At 35.5% G+C, this 17,245-nt stretch overlaps 1 protein-coding gene across 1 annotated transcript in view; it reads left to right on the top strand.

Annotated features, from left to right (window-relative positions):
- The window catches only part of LOC150097639 (uncharacterized), a 64,609-nt gene extending 47,364 nt beyond the window's left edge, over positions 1-17,245 (top strand). Inside the window, exons 6-7 of the mRNA XM_090406963.1 lie at positions 12,502-12,606; positions 17,061-17,245. Coding sequence (XP_090263089.1) covers positions 12,502-12,606; positions 17,061-17,245 — 290 coding nt within the window. The remainder of the gene's footprint in view (positions 1-12,501; positions 12,607-17,060) is intronic.

Below are 17,245 nucleotides of genomic sequence, written 5' to 3'. Positions count from 1 at the left end.
CTATAGTAAATGTCAATTGAGAAATCATTGAGAAATTATAATTGCCATTCTGAAGTTAATTCTTTCATCTATTTGATATAGCTTTCCATGTGCACCAAAGTAAACAAACAAACAAAAACATTGAGTCCAGACAAATCACAATTAAATATAATTATATATGGAAACATAATATTATTATTATTATTTCTCGAACATCTCCATGAAGTCAAAGACTCGTTGTGGAAGATCTACTCTGACCACTGTTCACACAATACCTATATCTCTTCTTGAACTCATTCATTAGCAACGCACTCACAATCACCTAGGCAACCCTTTGAAGGTGAAATATATTTATTTGAGGTAAATTAAAATATTTATGTTTATGACATTGAATTAATATCTAATTAATACTGTTTCAAATGGAATGTGACTGGTCAGTGGAATTAAGGTGATACACAGAATTAGTAATTTTCTTGATGATGATGATAAATTAAATATTACATCAATGCAGGAACTTCACATGGCATAATAAATTGTATAAGCAAATAGAAGGCACAGCTATGAGCAGTCCTATCTCATCTGTTTTAGCTGATTACTTTCATGGAACATTTGGAAAGCCAACTTTTTAACACTTTTTTCATCAACCTTGTATCTGGCCACAGTTTGTTCATATATTTGCAGGCTAGTCCCATTCTAAAACAGAATTACTTCAGTTTTTGGACAGAATAAATACCTTATACACCCACATCAAGTTCACTATTAAGCAGGAATCTAGCAACAGTCTTCCCTTTCTCTATACCTTCATGATCTGTTAACTGTACAGGCAATATTGAATTTTCCATATTGAATACCCACCCAGCTTCACATCATCATTCTTTCACGAAAGACAGGTGTTATCAAAAGCCTTGTATCTAGAGCATGCACATTTTGTTTTTCAAAAAGGCCTACCTTAAAAGGCTTCAAGCAATCCTTCTTACACCAGGAAGGATTCATTAAAGGAAAGTTAGTAATTTTCCTTCACCTTCTGCAAATACAATCTGTGCACTACTTTCAAATCAGGATGAAAGTTATCTTGTTTCTTATCATCTACTAAAAATAAATTGCCTCTACTTTCCTTACCTGGTATTTATCAAGAATCCTGTTCATAACTTTTGGGCAGACTGATCATTCTGCTAAGATCACAATCCAAGAACACCAAAACTACATAAGATTTCTAGAATCAGAGGGTTCAGGCCTTGCTTCTCATGCCATTGACATTATACAGAGATCATTGGGATCAGACAAAGATATTGTACTACAGTGGATTTAAATTTGATTGCATATTCCCTGGAACTTAAATAGTGTTTTCTTCTGTTCACTCAACTTCAACTGAGACCTGCAGAAGTAAACTCATGCTGTTTGACTCCTTCTTGTGTTCATATTTTGACTGTTGTAACCAATTCTTTTGCCTTGAATCATGCTCATGTTACAGTAAGCAAAATACATTATATACAAATTCCTAATATGTATCCTCAGGTGGTGTACAGGATATTATGATATTACATGAAACGTTACACCATTGCTAGTTTTATTTCTAACCCTACCAACAATTTTCCTCCAAATTAATTGGAGGAAAATTGTTGGTAGGGTTAAACAATACTTTGGTTATCTGTCAAGGCTCCAACATTATCAGATCTCATATTTCTGTCTTCTAAGGCACTTTTACTGTATCAATCCACCTACATCTTGGTCTTCCTCTACATCTTTTTTCTGCCAACCTAGGAACACTTGTTTTGTTAATCTTTCCTCTTCCATCCTGTTTAAGTGACCATACCATCAGAGATTAGCTCTCCTAACACATTCCTGAATGCTAACAATGGAAAGTTCTTTTCTAATGTCCTAATTTTTTAAGTCAATACTGCTGTTAATGCTATCTGTTCACTCCCCTTATCTTTTTTAAGAGCTCTCATATATGTGGTTCCCAGTCTTTGATCAAGTGTTTTATTTCTAACCCAGCTCTCAGATCCATAAATTAAAATTGGTTTTTGAACAAAGGATACAGCTAATTTAGTGATTTCCTTGATTTCTTTCTTATTCCATATAAATTTATTTAGCTGATTCCCTACCATATACCACCTTAGCTAATTCTATTGTCTAATTCCATATGCAATTTGTCACCTTCACTAAAAATTGTGCGTGAATAGCTGAAATGTTTTACTCCTTCTATAGGTTCTCCATTCAAGATACAGTTGATATTTTCAATGTTTCTGCCTATTTTCATAGTGAATTTATTACAACAATCATTCAATTTAGGTCACGAATCTTGCAGGCTTGTACTGTATTCAGAAGTATTAACATCACCAATATTGAGATCAGATTTAATGCCACTTTCCTTCATAATGTGATCCATATAGATAATGAATAACAGTGGAGATAATGTGCACACCTTTGTCACCCACCTGATTTTATCAAGTCATCTTCCATTACTTCCTTCAATTCTAACTGATGACTTACAGATTAAAGAGAAACTATGTATTACACAATATAACTGTAGTGATTTCAAGAGCTTTCTTATTGGCACCTTGTCATATGCCTTTTTCAGATGTGCAAAAATTAAATACAAATCCTTGTTATATTCCTAAGATTTCTCAACCATACTAGTGCCCAAAACCTAAGGACAAGCACTATTTTTGAATATTACAACAGCAAATTCAGATGAATCAGCTTGTGACAATTTGTATAACTGATGAATCTGAGTAGAAAGTGAGTACACTTTTTACTCAAACAGCACTGAACAGGATAAAAGGCGAAAGGTTGTGATAAGTGAATTGTGTTTGAAGGAAACTGTTTTCATGAAGGAATAAAGTTGCACACTTGAATTCTTGTGATGTCTCAAAGACATCATCTAGATCAGCATTTCTCAACCTTTCTAAGGCCAAGGACCAGTAAAATGCTGAAAACAATTCTATGGACCACTAAGTTACAGAGGCGTAGCTGGGGAGAGGGGGGGGGTGATCTGCCCCATGCGGCACGTTTTTGGCATTTAAGAAATCTTGCCGTACTGTCTATAAAACAACAATTGAGTGATGAAATAGACTTAGACAATGTCATCGACGATTTTGCGAACAGAAAAGCAAGAAAAATAAAATTTTAGAATGTTGGAATTAAAGTTTTACTTCAAAAATAAACATAGTGTTTTTAATTTATTTCCCTATATGTCATTTTGGCTTTTCGTAATTTTTTTAAAAACCTAAGTAGGAATTACCAACATTTTGGAAAAACTGTGCCATTTATAACATAATAAATCTAAAAGCATGTTTTGATTACATATGGAAACATAATTAATTAAATTGGAAGTAAACGATTAAAGGTGTATCATAATTGAACAAAGTTTTAATTTTTATTAAACAAATAAATAATATGATCTTATTATGTTACTACTTCTTACTTTTAATAAGATGGTTGAGCTTCTCGGCCCTTGCAGAGTTGCTGGATATCTGGCTCGATATTGGTCGACTTCAAAGATCGGTACACACGAAGATGATTTCTGTATTTTGTTTTTATTTGAAGGAGCGATAATCCTTTCTCACAAAGATAGGTTGTAGAGAACTGCATGACAATTTTCAATGCTTCTTCAGATAATTCGGAAAAACTTACTTCTCACTGAAGGCGAGATCCAAAATCAAGCCAAACCAAGATCACGGAATTGCATTTTAAGTCCTCTGTCACTTGAAAACTCAACTGTTCTTTTTTTCGATAACGAAAGGTCATTCTCGTGACTGCAAGTCTGAAATGGATCGCAAACCCACAGAAATTTCTTATAAAAGTTATTCGAAAAATATGTTTCAAAATTCCGTTTCAGATTTTTGAGGTGGTCACAAACCCTTTCCAGAAACTCAGAATCAACAAAAATATTTTTTTCCACTAAAAAGGATTCCAATGTTGGAAAAGGTGCAAATTGTCTGTCTTTTACATAATTAATCCATAAACCAGTTTTTTCTCGAATGCCTTTATTTTGTCGTAGGCATCAAGAACAGTTAAAGAATTTCCCTGAAGGGAGAGATTTAGTTCATTTAATTTCGAAAAAATCTCTGAAAGATAGGATAGTGTTGATAACCATGCCTCGTCAACAAGGAGTGATGCAAAATCAGAATTACGTTCATTAACAAATAATAAAACTTTGTTCCTTAATTGAAATAACCTTGTTAGTACTTTGCCCCTGGATAGCCAGTGAATTTCGGAATGAAGCAAAAATTGTATATATTCACTGCCCATTTCATCACAGAGTGTTGAAAATAACCTGTTATTTAAAGGTTGAGCTTTAATAATATTAACTAGCTTTATAGCGTTATATAGTACAGTTTTAAATTCTGGTAGCATTCCTTTGGAGGCTAACACTAGTATGAAACAAGTGTTAACTATGTATGAAATGTACTCAATTCATATCAGGAGCTACTTCCTTGACCATAGAAAAACCCCACTATGCTTGCCTGTAAGGCCGCGAGCTCCATCCGAACAGAAGCATATACATTTTTCCCACAGGATCCCTTTGTGTATTATGTAATTGAGAGTGTGAAATATTTCTTCTCCAGTTGTTCGGGATGGCAAAGTTCTACAAAACAGAATATCATCATGAATGTTGTTACCATGCGCATATCTTACGTAGAATATTAAGTGCGCATCACTTGTAACATCAGTAGTCTCATCTATTTGTAACGCATAATAAGGGCTCTTCTTAACTCTTTCCATTAATTAAATTCTACATCACCTGCCATCTTTATTGTGGAGGGGGGGAGGGGGGTTGTGGTTTACTGGTTTTAGTATTTTTTGGATTTTTTTTGGGGTTATAGCCATTGGCTAAGAAAGTGTTGAGGATGTGGTTTAGTTCAGTAGTCAGGGCCTTGTCATCTGAGCAGATTAATTTTACCCTGTTATATAGTGTTTTTATAACCCCATATTGTTGTGAGGGGATTGCTGGTGGGATTGTTTACAGAAAACCCACCCATACTGGCCGATACATTCACCAGCAATCCCCCCCCTCACAACAATATGGGGTTATATAAACACTATATAACAGGGTAAAATTAATCTGCTCAGATGACAAGGCCCTGACTACTGAACTAAACCACATCCTCAACACTTTCTTAGCCAATGGCTATAACCCCAAAAAAATCCAAAAAATACTAAAACCAGTAAACCACAACCCCCCTCCACAATAAAGATTACACCAAGTCTATCACCATCCCCTACATCCAGGGCACCTCTGAGAAAATAACCAATATCCTCAAAAAATATGACCTTACTTCCTGTTACAGACCATATAAAAAGTTGGCATCCCTTATCCGCTCTACCAAAGACCAACCACTTTCCCCTAGACCTACCTGGTGTATACCAGGTCCCTTGCAGCTGCAAATTGTCCTACTTTGGCCAAACAGGCAGAACAACTAATATCAGGATTTCAGAACACAAAGACTACATCCGGTTTCACCAGTACAGCCGCTCTGGGCTGGCAGACCATGCCTTAGATACCCACCATAAAATTCGTTGGAAAAAAACAAAAATAATTCATCGCAGCAAGTTTAAATACGAAAGATTATTCAAAGAATCTTCAGCAGCTCTAAAAAACGTTCCTAACCTCAACAAATTTGGGTGCATGAAACTACCCCAAATTTGGGAGACTTACATTATGAGAACTTCAGCCCAACAGCCAAGACTTCCAAATTAGCCTGCAAGAGGGCACCATTAGGACTTTAGGAACAATATTAGTTTCTTGCTTTCTTCCTCATTTGCTTTGTGTTAGTGCCTACGTGCACATACCATATCTTTATGTTCCTGAAGATGGCAATGTGACGTTGCCGAAATATAGAAGTGATTCATTAAAGTTACCTTTAATTAATATACTTCATTTGCGTTGTTAATTCCGTAAACTAATTACCAGTTATAACATTAAGTTTTATTTCCCTTTTTATAGATGGGTGCTATGAAAACTCTGTCTGGAATTTGATTCTCTCTCACCAGATCTTCTGAATTATGCAGTGCAGCCACTGTAAAACTTATACTTCTATATTTGCTAGCCTGGTTGGCTGAGTGGTTAGTGTATCCGCTATCCAGGCAAAAGGCTGCGGATTCAAATCCTGCCGTGGGCATGCATTCAAACGAGGGCACAAACTGACTTATTTGCCAGAAACTTTTAATATGCTTTCGTCTTTTCCTTGACTGGCTCTTTAACTTCCTGAGTCCACCATGGGGTTCTGATTTTTTTCTGTCCTTCAGACAAGTTCATCACATGCCTCTCTGGCTGAATCAATGTTTTCTTCACCATTTACCACTGGATCTCTAAGATTTGGTTCTTGCTTTCAAACTCTTTTATTTTTTCATGAATGATGTTTGTGTATTTCAGTTTACATTTCACCTGAAAGTTGCTCGATTTTGATTTGTTTTAAAACTTTGTTACAGACACTTCTTTTCAGTATGAAATTCAATTTTATCCTTCCCAATATTAAGTAGTGATCACTTCATATTTCAAATCCTCTGTATACTCTTGTGTCCTGAACTAGTGGGAAAATATTGCTATCAACTATAATATAATCAATGAGCCAGTTTTTTTTTTTATTTCTGTATGTTTTCTCCATGTGAATTTGTGCATATTTTTTATTTTTATGTTGGAAAATACCGTATATTTTCACGTATAATGCGAACTAGAAATTTTATTTGAAAACTAACCCTAAAATGCCATGTCCATGTATAATGCAATCTGTTAATCTTGTTCTATAACATTATAAATAATACAATATGAATTAACGAAAGAAATATTTATTTTAAAGCAAAATGTCAAAATCCTTTAAATTCTTCATCTTTTGAGTCATCAGACATTTCATTTATAAATTCATCTGTAGGGATTGTGTCATCAGTATAGCAGTTGTCCTCATCGTCTTCATGCTCTCCATTTTGTTGTGCGTCATCCTCGCTTTCGTATATGACGTGATCTTCGGATCCATCCATTGAATTACTTATTCCACATTTAAGAAATGAGCGTTGAATCATTTCAGATGGTATCGAATCCCATGCTTGTTTAACCCAGCTGGTGACTAGGGTGATCTCACGCTTCTGAAAATTTCCACCCTTTGTCATCTTCACCAAACCAGATGACATCCATTCTCTCCATTTTTCCGTAAGTGATCTTTAAACGGCTTATTCAAGCTGACATCAAGTGGCTGCAAAACGGAAGTTAGACCACCCAGTATGACTGCTAGATCTGTATGTAGCTCATGTGCTTTCTCTTTGCTTGCCTCCATTAAATGCGCCCGGAACATATCCCAGACTAGCATGCTTTGTTGACGTAACAAGTTACCTGGACGTATGTTCCATACTTGATCCAGCCACAATTGTACACCTACTTCATCCAGCCAACATTTCTGATTGGCGCGAACAATTACACCTGGTGAAATTTCATATGCTTCAGAATTTTCTTCCTTTTAAATATCACTGTCGGCTTTAATTTGGTTCCATCTGCCATGCATGCTAGAACAATGGTAAAATGCGTTTTTTCATGTCCTGTTGTTTTTATGAAGACACCCTTTTCACCAACTGAGTTTACTGTTCGATTCCCAGGCATATCAAAGTACATGGGTGTCTTATCCATATTGCCAATTTGGGAAAGTTCATATCCGTGACACTTCCGTAATTTTATGATAAATTTATGGAAGGACTGCACTTTTTCTTCAAGCTGCTTTTGTAACTTCTGCGCAATTTTTGTTCAGTGTTGTAATGTTAATGCTTTGCGTTCCATAAATCTGTTGCACCACCCAGGCGAAGCAAGAAAAGATGAAATACCTGGTGTGTCCGTGAATTTACCATTCTTGAGTTGTACAGCTCGAAAACGAATTGCATTTCTTGTTACTATAATGCCATCTTGCCGTTGCATCAAAATCCATTCATTTAGCTTTTCTTCGAGTTCTGGAAAGGATGCTACATCTCCACGACGGGCACGTTTCGTTTTAGGGATTTTTTCAAGACTGTCTTTTTGCTTATGCCAAAGTCTAATATTACTCTCTGCTACATCAAATTCTCTCATAGCAACACTGTTATTATGTTCTTCTGCAACCTGCACAACACGCAATGTAAATCCTGCTTCAAAAGATGAACGTTTACGTTTCTGTTGGCTCATTTTCAGGCTAGGTTTGTTTAACTAATAATATTTAAAATGAACTCTGGTTAAACCGATATACCTAACTGTGCTCTATCATTAGCACTACTTACATTACTGGCTTTATGCGCAGATACGATGCGCACACGGTCGCCGAATGCAAGCGGGTCAAATAGATTTAGTTGCATAGGGTAGTATATATTGTGTGTGCAAGTCTAATAAGATGTTATATTTTTTAGGATCCGCATATAATGCAAACCCCTAACTTTAAGTAGTATTTTTTACCATAAATTTTTCTCATTATACACGATAATATACAGTAGGTTTAGTAATAACTAGTCTATGTCCTGAGCAAATCTCCAACAAGTATTTACCATTATTATTATTATCTTTGCTAGGGGTGCTTAAGGGTCAAAGCTGTATAGCTGAGAGGAGACCTCCACATAGCCTTCAAAGGAATGCAGAGAACTGACCAGGACTTCTGACTTAATGTCCAATCCTCACCTTCTTGTTATGCACCCTATTAGGTATCCAGGGTAGATACCTAACGAACGAGGAAGGGCTGGCAAATTGTATTCTTATTGACTTAAACCAAATAAAAAAATTATGGTACAACATGACAGAATTTCATGTTGGCTGGAGCATTGCCCGGTTAAATAAGGCCCCATTGTCTTCACCAGGGAACCAGGGTAAACAGCAAAAAGTCAGCTACTGGCACAAATCCTGAAACACACCCCAACTCATCACCAGAGTTCAAGATCGGTACTATCAACATAAGAAGCCTGAATGACAAAGAAATGGAGCTAGCTGAAGAATTGGATAAGTACCAGATCGAAAAAGACAAAATCTGGTGAGATTTTTCTGAGCAATAAATACAAAATGTTCTGTTTAGGCAATGACAGTCAGGGAAAAGAAGGTGTAGCTAAATTATTGAACACAAAATATGAAGCTAATATTGCTTGCCATTCAAGAAAAAGTGTAAAAGTAGAGTGATGTGGGCAAATAGCAGAATGGGGGGAACTGGACAATGAGACTTATTTGTGCGTATGAATGAGACTTATATGAGACTATGAATGGGACAATGAGACTTATTTGTCCCACAGAAGGCTCCTAAAGTAGAACTGGAGGAATTTTTTGATGCTTTAGAAAAAGCAACTGACACAATGAAAAAGGAAAAGTTGGTCCTTGTTGGGGGATCTAAATAGCAGAGTGGAAAATGATTGTCAGGCATACAAAAATGTTTTGGGAAAATTTGGATAAAAGAGCAAAGCTAATGATAATGGCAAATACCTGTTGGATTTCTCCTCAGGACATGGACTGGTTATTACTAACACCATGTTCCAATATAAAATGTGCACAAATTCACATGGAGAGAAGAGGCAAGGAATAAGAAAAGTCTCATTGACTATGTTATTGTTGATAGTAATGTTTTCTCTCTGTTGCAGGACACTAGAGTGTACAGAGGATATGAAATTGGAAGTGATCACCATTTAGTCTTGAGCAGGATAAAATTGAATTTTATATTGTAGGAAAGTTTTAAAGTGAATAAAAGTTGAGCAGTAGACTAAAATGCACAAACATTATTCAAGAAAAAATTAAAAAGTTTGAACAGGAACCAACGTTGGAGATTCAGTGGCAAACCCTGAAGAAAACATTGATTGATTCAGCCAAAGAGGCATTTTGTGAGGTTGTCTGCAAGGATAGAATAACAGAACTCCATGGTGGACACAGGCAGTTAGAGGCAGTGAAGGAAAAAAAGAAAGCATATCAAAAGTTCCTGGCAAATTAAGTCAGCTTCTTCTCTTAGAGAATACAGAGACAAACGTAAGAAAGCTAAACACTGTGTAAAACGACTTTCGTAAGAACATAGAAAATAAAATATCAAAAAGGTGGTAAGATATTCTGGAAGTTGTTGAAGAAGCTTAGAAATGGAGGAAAGAGTGCTGTAAAAGGAGTTAGAGATGATAAAGGCGACATGAAAACGGGAGTAAAAGATATCCTTGAAGTATGGAGTAATTACTTCAAAAAATTGTTAAATGAAACAATCAGTGACAGCACAGTGGTAAAAAACACTGACCAAACATGCAATCGTGAATAGATATCCATACTTGAAGTAGAAAGCGCGATCAAAAGCCTGAAATGTGGAAAAGCAGCTGGAGTAGATGATATTCAACCAGAAATATTCAAGTATGGAGGTATAAAAGTTTTACAGTGGCTGCACTGCACATAATTCAGAAAGCCTGGACAGAGGGATGAATTCCAGACGATTGGAGTTGAGCTCTCATAACACCATATATAAAAAGGAAAATAAAACTGAATGTGAGAATTAGAAGTATTTCTCTACTGAGTATTCCTAGTAAGATTTATACAAGTATACTTGAGAAATGGTTGAGAAGGATTGTGGAAGTGAAGCTTGGTAAAAAAACAAGCCGGATTCAGTCCAAATAGAGGCTGTCAGGATCAGATTTTTACAAATAGTCGAGAAATCATGGGAATATAACAAAGATCTGTATTTAAGTTTTGTAGATCTGGAAAAAGCATATGACAAGGTGCCGAGAGAGAGAGAGAGAAGCTATACAAAACACTACAGTTATATGCTGTCAACGGGGCATTATTAGTATTATCTGACAGTTTTGTCAGGTAATACTAATGAGTTTTTGGACTCCCCTCCAAGGAGTCCAAAAACTCATCGACAGAGGGTATCTACTCTACAGCTGTCTATCTCCACCACTCCATCCACCAACTACAACTAACCACGCCAATGCCATCTACCGCCCACCACATTATATCAAGCAATACTTAGTCTTTATTTGAGTTGTAAGTCAGCAGTTAGAAATGAAGGAAGTACAGAAAGATGGTTTAATGTTGAATCTGGTGTCAGACAAGGATATACATTATCCCATCTGTTGTTCATTATCTATATTGGTCACATTATGAAGGAAAGTGGTATTAAACCTGATATCAAAATTGGAGATGTTAATTATTATTATTATTATTATTTGACACCTCCAGGGAGTCCAAGATTCATCGATGGAGGGAATCTGCTCTACAACTCTGTCTCCACCACTCAATTCACCAACTGACCACAACTACACCAATGCCATCTACCACCACCACTATTATTTCCACAGACAATCACAAACATCCATGCCCACAGTGGGATTTGAACCCGCAGCCTTTTGGCTGGAGAGTGATACACTAACCACCTGGCTAGCCAGGCTGTTATATCGATGTGGTACTTATCCAGTTCTTCCGTTAATTCCATTTCTTGTCCACTGATGCTTCTTATATTGATAGTACCAATCTTGAACTCTGTTGATGTTGAGTTGGGATTTGTTCCAGTAACTGACTTTGCAGTGCTTGCTCTGGTTCCCTGATGAAAACAGCAGGGGCATTATTTAACCAGGTGATGTCTGAGCTGGCATGAAATTCTGCATGTTGTAAGAATTAAATTTCATTGGCTAAATCTCGAATTGTCAGTCCATCTCTGTTCATTCAATATCTGGATAGATACCTAACAGGATGGCCAAATGACAGGACACAAATAAGCCTCATTGTCCAGTTCCCCATTCTGATATTTTCCCACATCAGTCTACTTAATATTGTCTTCCATTCAAGAAGATCCTTGTATTTATTGTTGAATACTAACTACTCCTTTTCCCTGATTGTTATTGTCTGAATATAACATTTTGTGTTTATTATTTAAAAAGATCTTACCCTGTTTTTGTTTTCTTTCAGTCAGGTTATATCAATCTGGTACTTATCCAATTCTTTTGCTAGTTCCATTTCTTTTTCATTCCTGCTTCTAACATTGATAGTACCAAATAGCAGGGAATGAGATCCACTTTATATCAGTTTAAATAAAGCTTAAATTAAATGTGATTTACTCTATGACATAAAACTACATTCATTCAGTGCTATTGTTTGTTAAACTTATCCTTCATGGTAAGTGGAAGTTGGGAAAACAATTAAGAAAAATATATTGAAACATATTTGACATCTTTGACTTTATGCAAAAATCAAGTATGCTTTTAATATACTTGATGAGAACTGTTGGTGAATCCTTAATTTGCATAATGCATATCAATATAGAGGCTGTGTGTGCATGCTGTGCATAATGCACAGCATGCAGCCTCTATATACAAGAAGATTTGTTATGAAGATACTTCATGTGCAAACTTTGTTTGCTTACGCTTGGATACGGATTAAAACAAGAATATAATTTCTTGTCAGGTATAATATAAAATATGTTTTTAGTTTGTATACTTATATATTATAAGTTTTTAATAACAACAGTAGACCTATATGAACAGTTGGTAAGGTGCTATTTGAATATTCATTGAAAATTTCATATAAAACTATTAATAAAGCCATAATTTTGATACTCCTTCGCTCAGGTAGCACTCTGCCAAAACAGTCACGAAGTAAAGAAACTAAAAAAAATGCAACTACACCCAGGATCTCATCACCATCTAGTCCTTCCAGAAATAGTAATAATAAAGGTAAAAATTTATTTTTAATAATAAAGAGTAAGGATACTTTTTATTTTTCAAGAAAAAAACGAAATCACTTAGATCCTTTTTTTGTGTATTAAGTTGACAATTTTACTTGTTATTATTGTGTGGCAACTCTAAGGAGACCAAGGACGCATCACAAAAGAGCACTCAACTCCCAAGCCACTCTCTACACTACTAGGATGAAAAACAAGTTTTCAAAAAAACCTGCTGCCTACCTCCATAAGAGATTGGCTAACTCAAATTTTAAAACTTTCTTTGAGAGGATCTTATCTTCTTATAATTTCTTCATATTACTATCTTTGTCTTCTTGTGGGTAATATATTTTATTATTATTATTATTATATAGGTATCTCCATGGAGTCAGAAGACTCATTGCAGGAAACTCATTATTCGCACTTGAACTATCATACCTTTTACTGAACTCATTCATGACGAAACAATCATAACCACCTCTGGTAACCCATTCCATTCGTTACAAACCTTCCAAGCAAAAAACCTAGTCCTAATAATTCTTACTGACCACACTTATACGATTTCCTAGTGTTTGGACTCCACAGACCTTCAGTCTGTTCTCATAGGGAGCATTCCATAGACCTACCACAATCTTTGTCACTCACCTATGAATACTCTCCACTACCTCTTCATCTCTTTGGAATCTAGGTGACCAGATATGTGTACAAATTTGGCCTTATTAAGCGGAAATAATAGCCTTCCTATTCCTGCTTTTCACAGTGTTCAGCAGCTTTGTAATCTAATGTGTTGGAGAGACTGGTGAGAACCAGGATCCAGAATTGGGTTGACAACAATGGTATTATCTTTGATGGACAGCATGGATTTGCTAAAGGAAGGTCATGTTTTAGTAATCTACTTAGTACAATAAGGTAACGGCTTCATTGGACAAACAAGATGGATACACAGTGGTATACTTAGATTTTTGCAAAGTTTTGTTGTTAGATAAGCTGATAGTCAAACAAGAATGGATGGGGGATTGGATATTAGACTAGTGCATTACATTGCAGATTTGCTATCTGGTAGGTATATTAGCAGTGGGTAGTAGCTTCACTTTCTTCCACCTAATGAAATGGTCTTCATTCCAGACATGTGCTAATCTGCTTTTTGGTTATCTATACTGAATATATTTTTTATGTTCTTTTCTTCTTTCCATGGGGGTCCATTCTGTCTGTCCAAAATACTAGATCTCATATTGACAAGGGATACTATAGACACCTAGGAAGGAGATAGTTTCATGGCAGTCCTTGATTTGTCTTAAGGAAGTGAAGACTTTGTCCAGAGGTTTGTAGACTGTTTGGATTTTGTGTTGTTTTTGGAGTGAGCCCAGTTTATATGTTTTGCCTTTAATGTAGAATAGGGATATTGGAGTATATACAGTCTGGATGGGTAAGTGAGGGAGAGAGATTGCTGTTATTCTTAAGGAGTTTAGCAAGGATTTTCTTGTTGAAAGCATTCTGTTTTCATGGTGCTTATTCTTCCAGATGTATTGCAAGTCCCAAGGACAAAATTTGCTTTGCCGTGGAAGCTAAAGTTTTGAAAATTCCAGATTTCTGGACAAGATGATGATGATATATGAAGTAGCATATAAGTATTTACCTGTGTGTTTAGGATTCCACTAGACTGGACATGTGAGGAACCCATCCAGTTGCCTTGTAACTAAGGTATCTAAGAAGGCCAGCATTCCCTTCTTTTTCCTTTTCAGCAGGAAAAGTAATTTGGGGATGGATATCATCAAGGAACTGTAAAAAAAAAGTTGAAAAGAGCCTGTGGGCCATGTGGCCAAATAGCAAAGATGTTGTCTATACTTCAGGCATACTTCCCACCCCATTCTACCTTGAACTTTTTTTGTGGATACAATTGCTTTAAAACAGAAATTTTATGCAGCTGAGAATAGAAGTACACCAAGAGTTTTCATAAAATCCTAGCTTTAAATTAAAATTATAAGTTATTAACAGATTGATAATTTAGTTATACAGTATATCATTCAACCATTTCAAGTAATGCGATCTATCTCAAGTTATCTAACAGCCCTCTTTTCTCCTCACAACTGATAATCAAGTAATTGAACACACCCACTGTATAGTAAAATATTTATAAGAACGATGTTAATTTTGTTTTAAAAGTAAATATTATAATATATTAGCACTGTAATAGTTTTGATTATTTATCACTTTCAATGGTTTCCTGGTATTAGTTGAGAATACATCTGGTATAACATGTAAATATATGGGAAAAACCATTCCTGAAATTCAGCCACCTTTTCCAACACATCTTAGTGTACCTGTGTTATTTCTTAAATTGTTGCAGCATGTTTTTTGATATACAAATAATGCAGCTCGCAAAGAAAGTTGCAACAAACTATTGCTGTCAACTTTGAGCAATTTTGTATATGTTGTAGCATCTGTGAAATGTACTCATTACCAAGAGTGAGTGGATTTGATTTTGAAAACGTGAGTTGCAAGAAGTGTTCTGAAAGTGAGTGCCAGAAGTGCAGGTCATATCAGAAGATTGAGAGTGACGCTGTGAAGAGGTAACGGAGAAGAGGTTTGAAAATGTGAGGGATGGATGATAGGAATGTTATTTGAGGGAGTAAAAGTGACCAACATAATGTAATGAAACATGAACAATTGCACCAACATCTAGAGAATGGTACTACTGAGAAGAACAGGAATGAATGGTGTGAAGGAAGAGAAATGAATGTCTGACTAATCCAGAAGGGAAGAGCAAGCAGAGAATTATGTACAATACTTTCATGATAAGAGGAATGCTTGACAAGTGGGATGAAACTGTGCTTCCCAGATGTATAGATTAATAATATTAGTGAAATTTTTGGGTGCAGAAAGATAAAGTGAAATAGTTCAATGTTTTGACAGATACAAATGATTTGAAAGTTGATGAGTATGGTATGAGAGAATGCATGAAAGGGTTTCTGAGAGTAGCAAAAGAGAGAGAGAGAGAGTAAAGATAGTTAATCTATTTCCACAGTCATTTTGATGGAGGTGAGTTGAAAAGAAGGGCCAGAATTGCAAATGAACCAGGGCATAAATTGTGCAGAGGAATGATGTGCAGTTTGTGGGATGTGTGGAGTGAATTTGATGCACAAAAGGACTTATATAAGATTGATGTTTGCACTTGAATGGAGTGATGATGGAAGTAGAAAATCAGGGAAACTAGATTTTTTAGTCAATACAAAATGTAATGGTAGTTGTGGATAAGAAATTCAGCAGATGAAGTGCAGTAGGGACCTACTGCACTTCATCTACACATTAGTGTAAATGAAGAAGTTGAAATTGGTATTGAACATCTCTGTTTTAGAATGAAACATCTAAGGTGGTATGGCCACTTAAATAGAATGGGCGAGGAAAGATCAGAAAAACAGGTGTTTTTATGCCAAGATGGCAGGAAAGCGGCCCAGAGGAATACCAAGGTCTAGATGGATTGATTCAGTCAGAAGTGCCTTAGAAGCAAGAAATGTTAGATATGACAATAATGGAGTGCTCACAAGTAATAGACTGATTTGGAGGAAAATTGTCGATAGCAGATTAATAAGAAAATAAACTTAATAATGTAGTGCTCTCTTAGTAGTCTGAACACCTCTTGATAGATATCAGGAAATTGATGATGACGACATACTAACAGTAGCATAAATATGTATAGCTGACTCTAGGAGTATGTTTCCCTTACATAGCAATAAGGCTATGTGTGATGACAGCAATGTACATATTCCACAGTAGATGTGCAATAGCTATTTCCACTTAATGTACAGTATATTACATGTGGTAATATACAAGAATTGATATATTACCATATATAGTAATGCTCATTTAATAAGGTTAGTACTGTTGTGTGTGTGTGTGTGTGTGTGTGTGTGTGTGGAGAGGTGGGCTAAGAATATAGTTTGGTTTATATGTGACTCTTACAACAGAGAAAGATATATAACTTTCTCTTATATATCTTCCCTGTAATATTTCATTTCAAGAAAAAAAGATGTTGGCAAAATTTAACATCATAGCAGACAGGATCTTATCAAATGGAGTTTATCAATTGTTGTTTTTTGAAAGCATTGGGTAGCTCAAACTAGAACAGACTTTTTGTGACATTTTTAGTCACATTTCACCAGCCAATTATGTAATAACTTTACAGCATAGGCCAGTTGAAAATTAAAAAATTGACTCCATTCACCAGCTTTACTTGCAGTTTGTATTGGCAGCTAATTTTTTTTTTTTCTTTATTTTACCTTTAATAGTATCTGATCACATGAAAAATATCATAACAAAATTTTGACATACATGAATCAATTAAGTCTTTGTTTTCCTTGTAAATTGCAGTTTTCTTCTTAATGAATGTATTTACATTACAGTTATGAATTGATTGGCTAGATTCTGTTAAAACATTCTCAACAAAATAGCACAAATGCTTTTATTTAGGTACTAAATCACAATATAAGAGGTATTCTTGCCCATCCGTTGGTACAGATGCATTTAAATTCAGTCAGAAAGAGATGTTAAATAAGGATCAAAAGGAAAGTACTTTCTCCTCTCCTCATATTACATCTATTTCTTCTGCAAAGAACATTCCATCATCAAGGCAAGTAAATGTTTTAATATTTTAA

The sequence above is a fragment of the Typopeltis vanoorti genome, chromosome 17 (assembly GCF_054136105.1).
Source record: "Typopeltis vanoorti isolate ZY-2024b chromosome 17, IOZ_Tvanoo_1.0, whole genome shotgun sequence".
NCBI classification, from domain to species: domain Eukaryota; kingdom Metazoa; phylum Arthropoda; class Arachnida; order Uropygi; family Thelyphonidae; genus Typopeltis; species Typopeltis vanoorti.
This window is presented reverse-complemented; position numbering and strand designations above follow the sequence as displayed.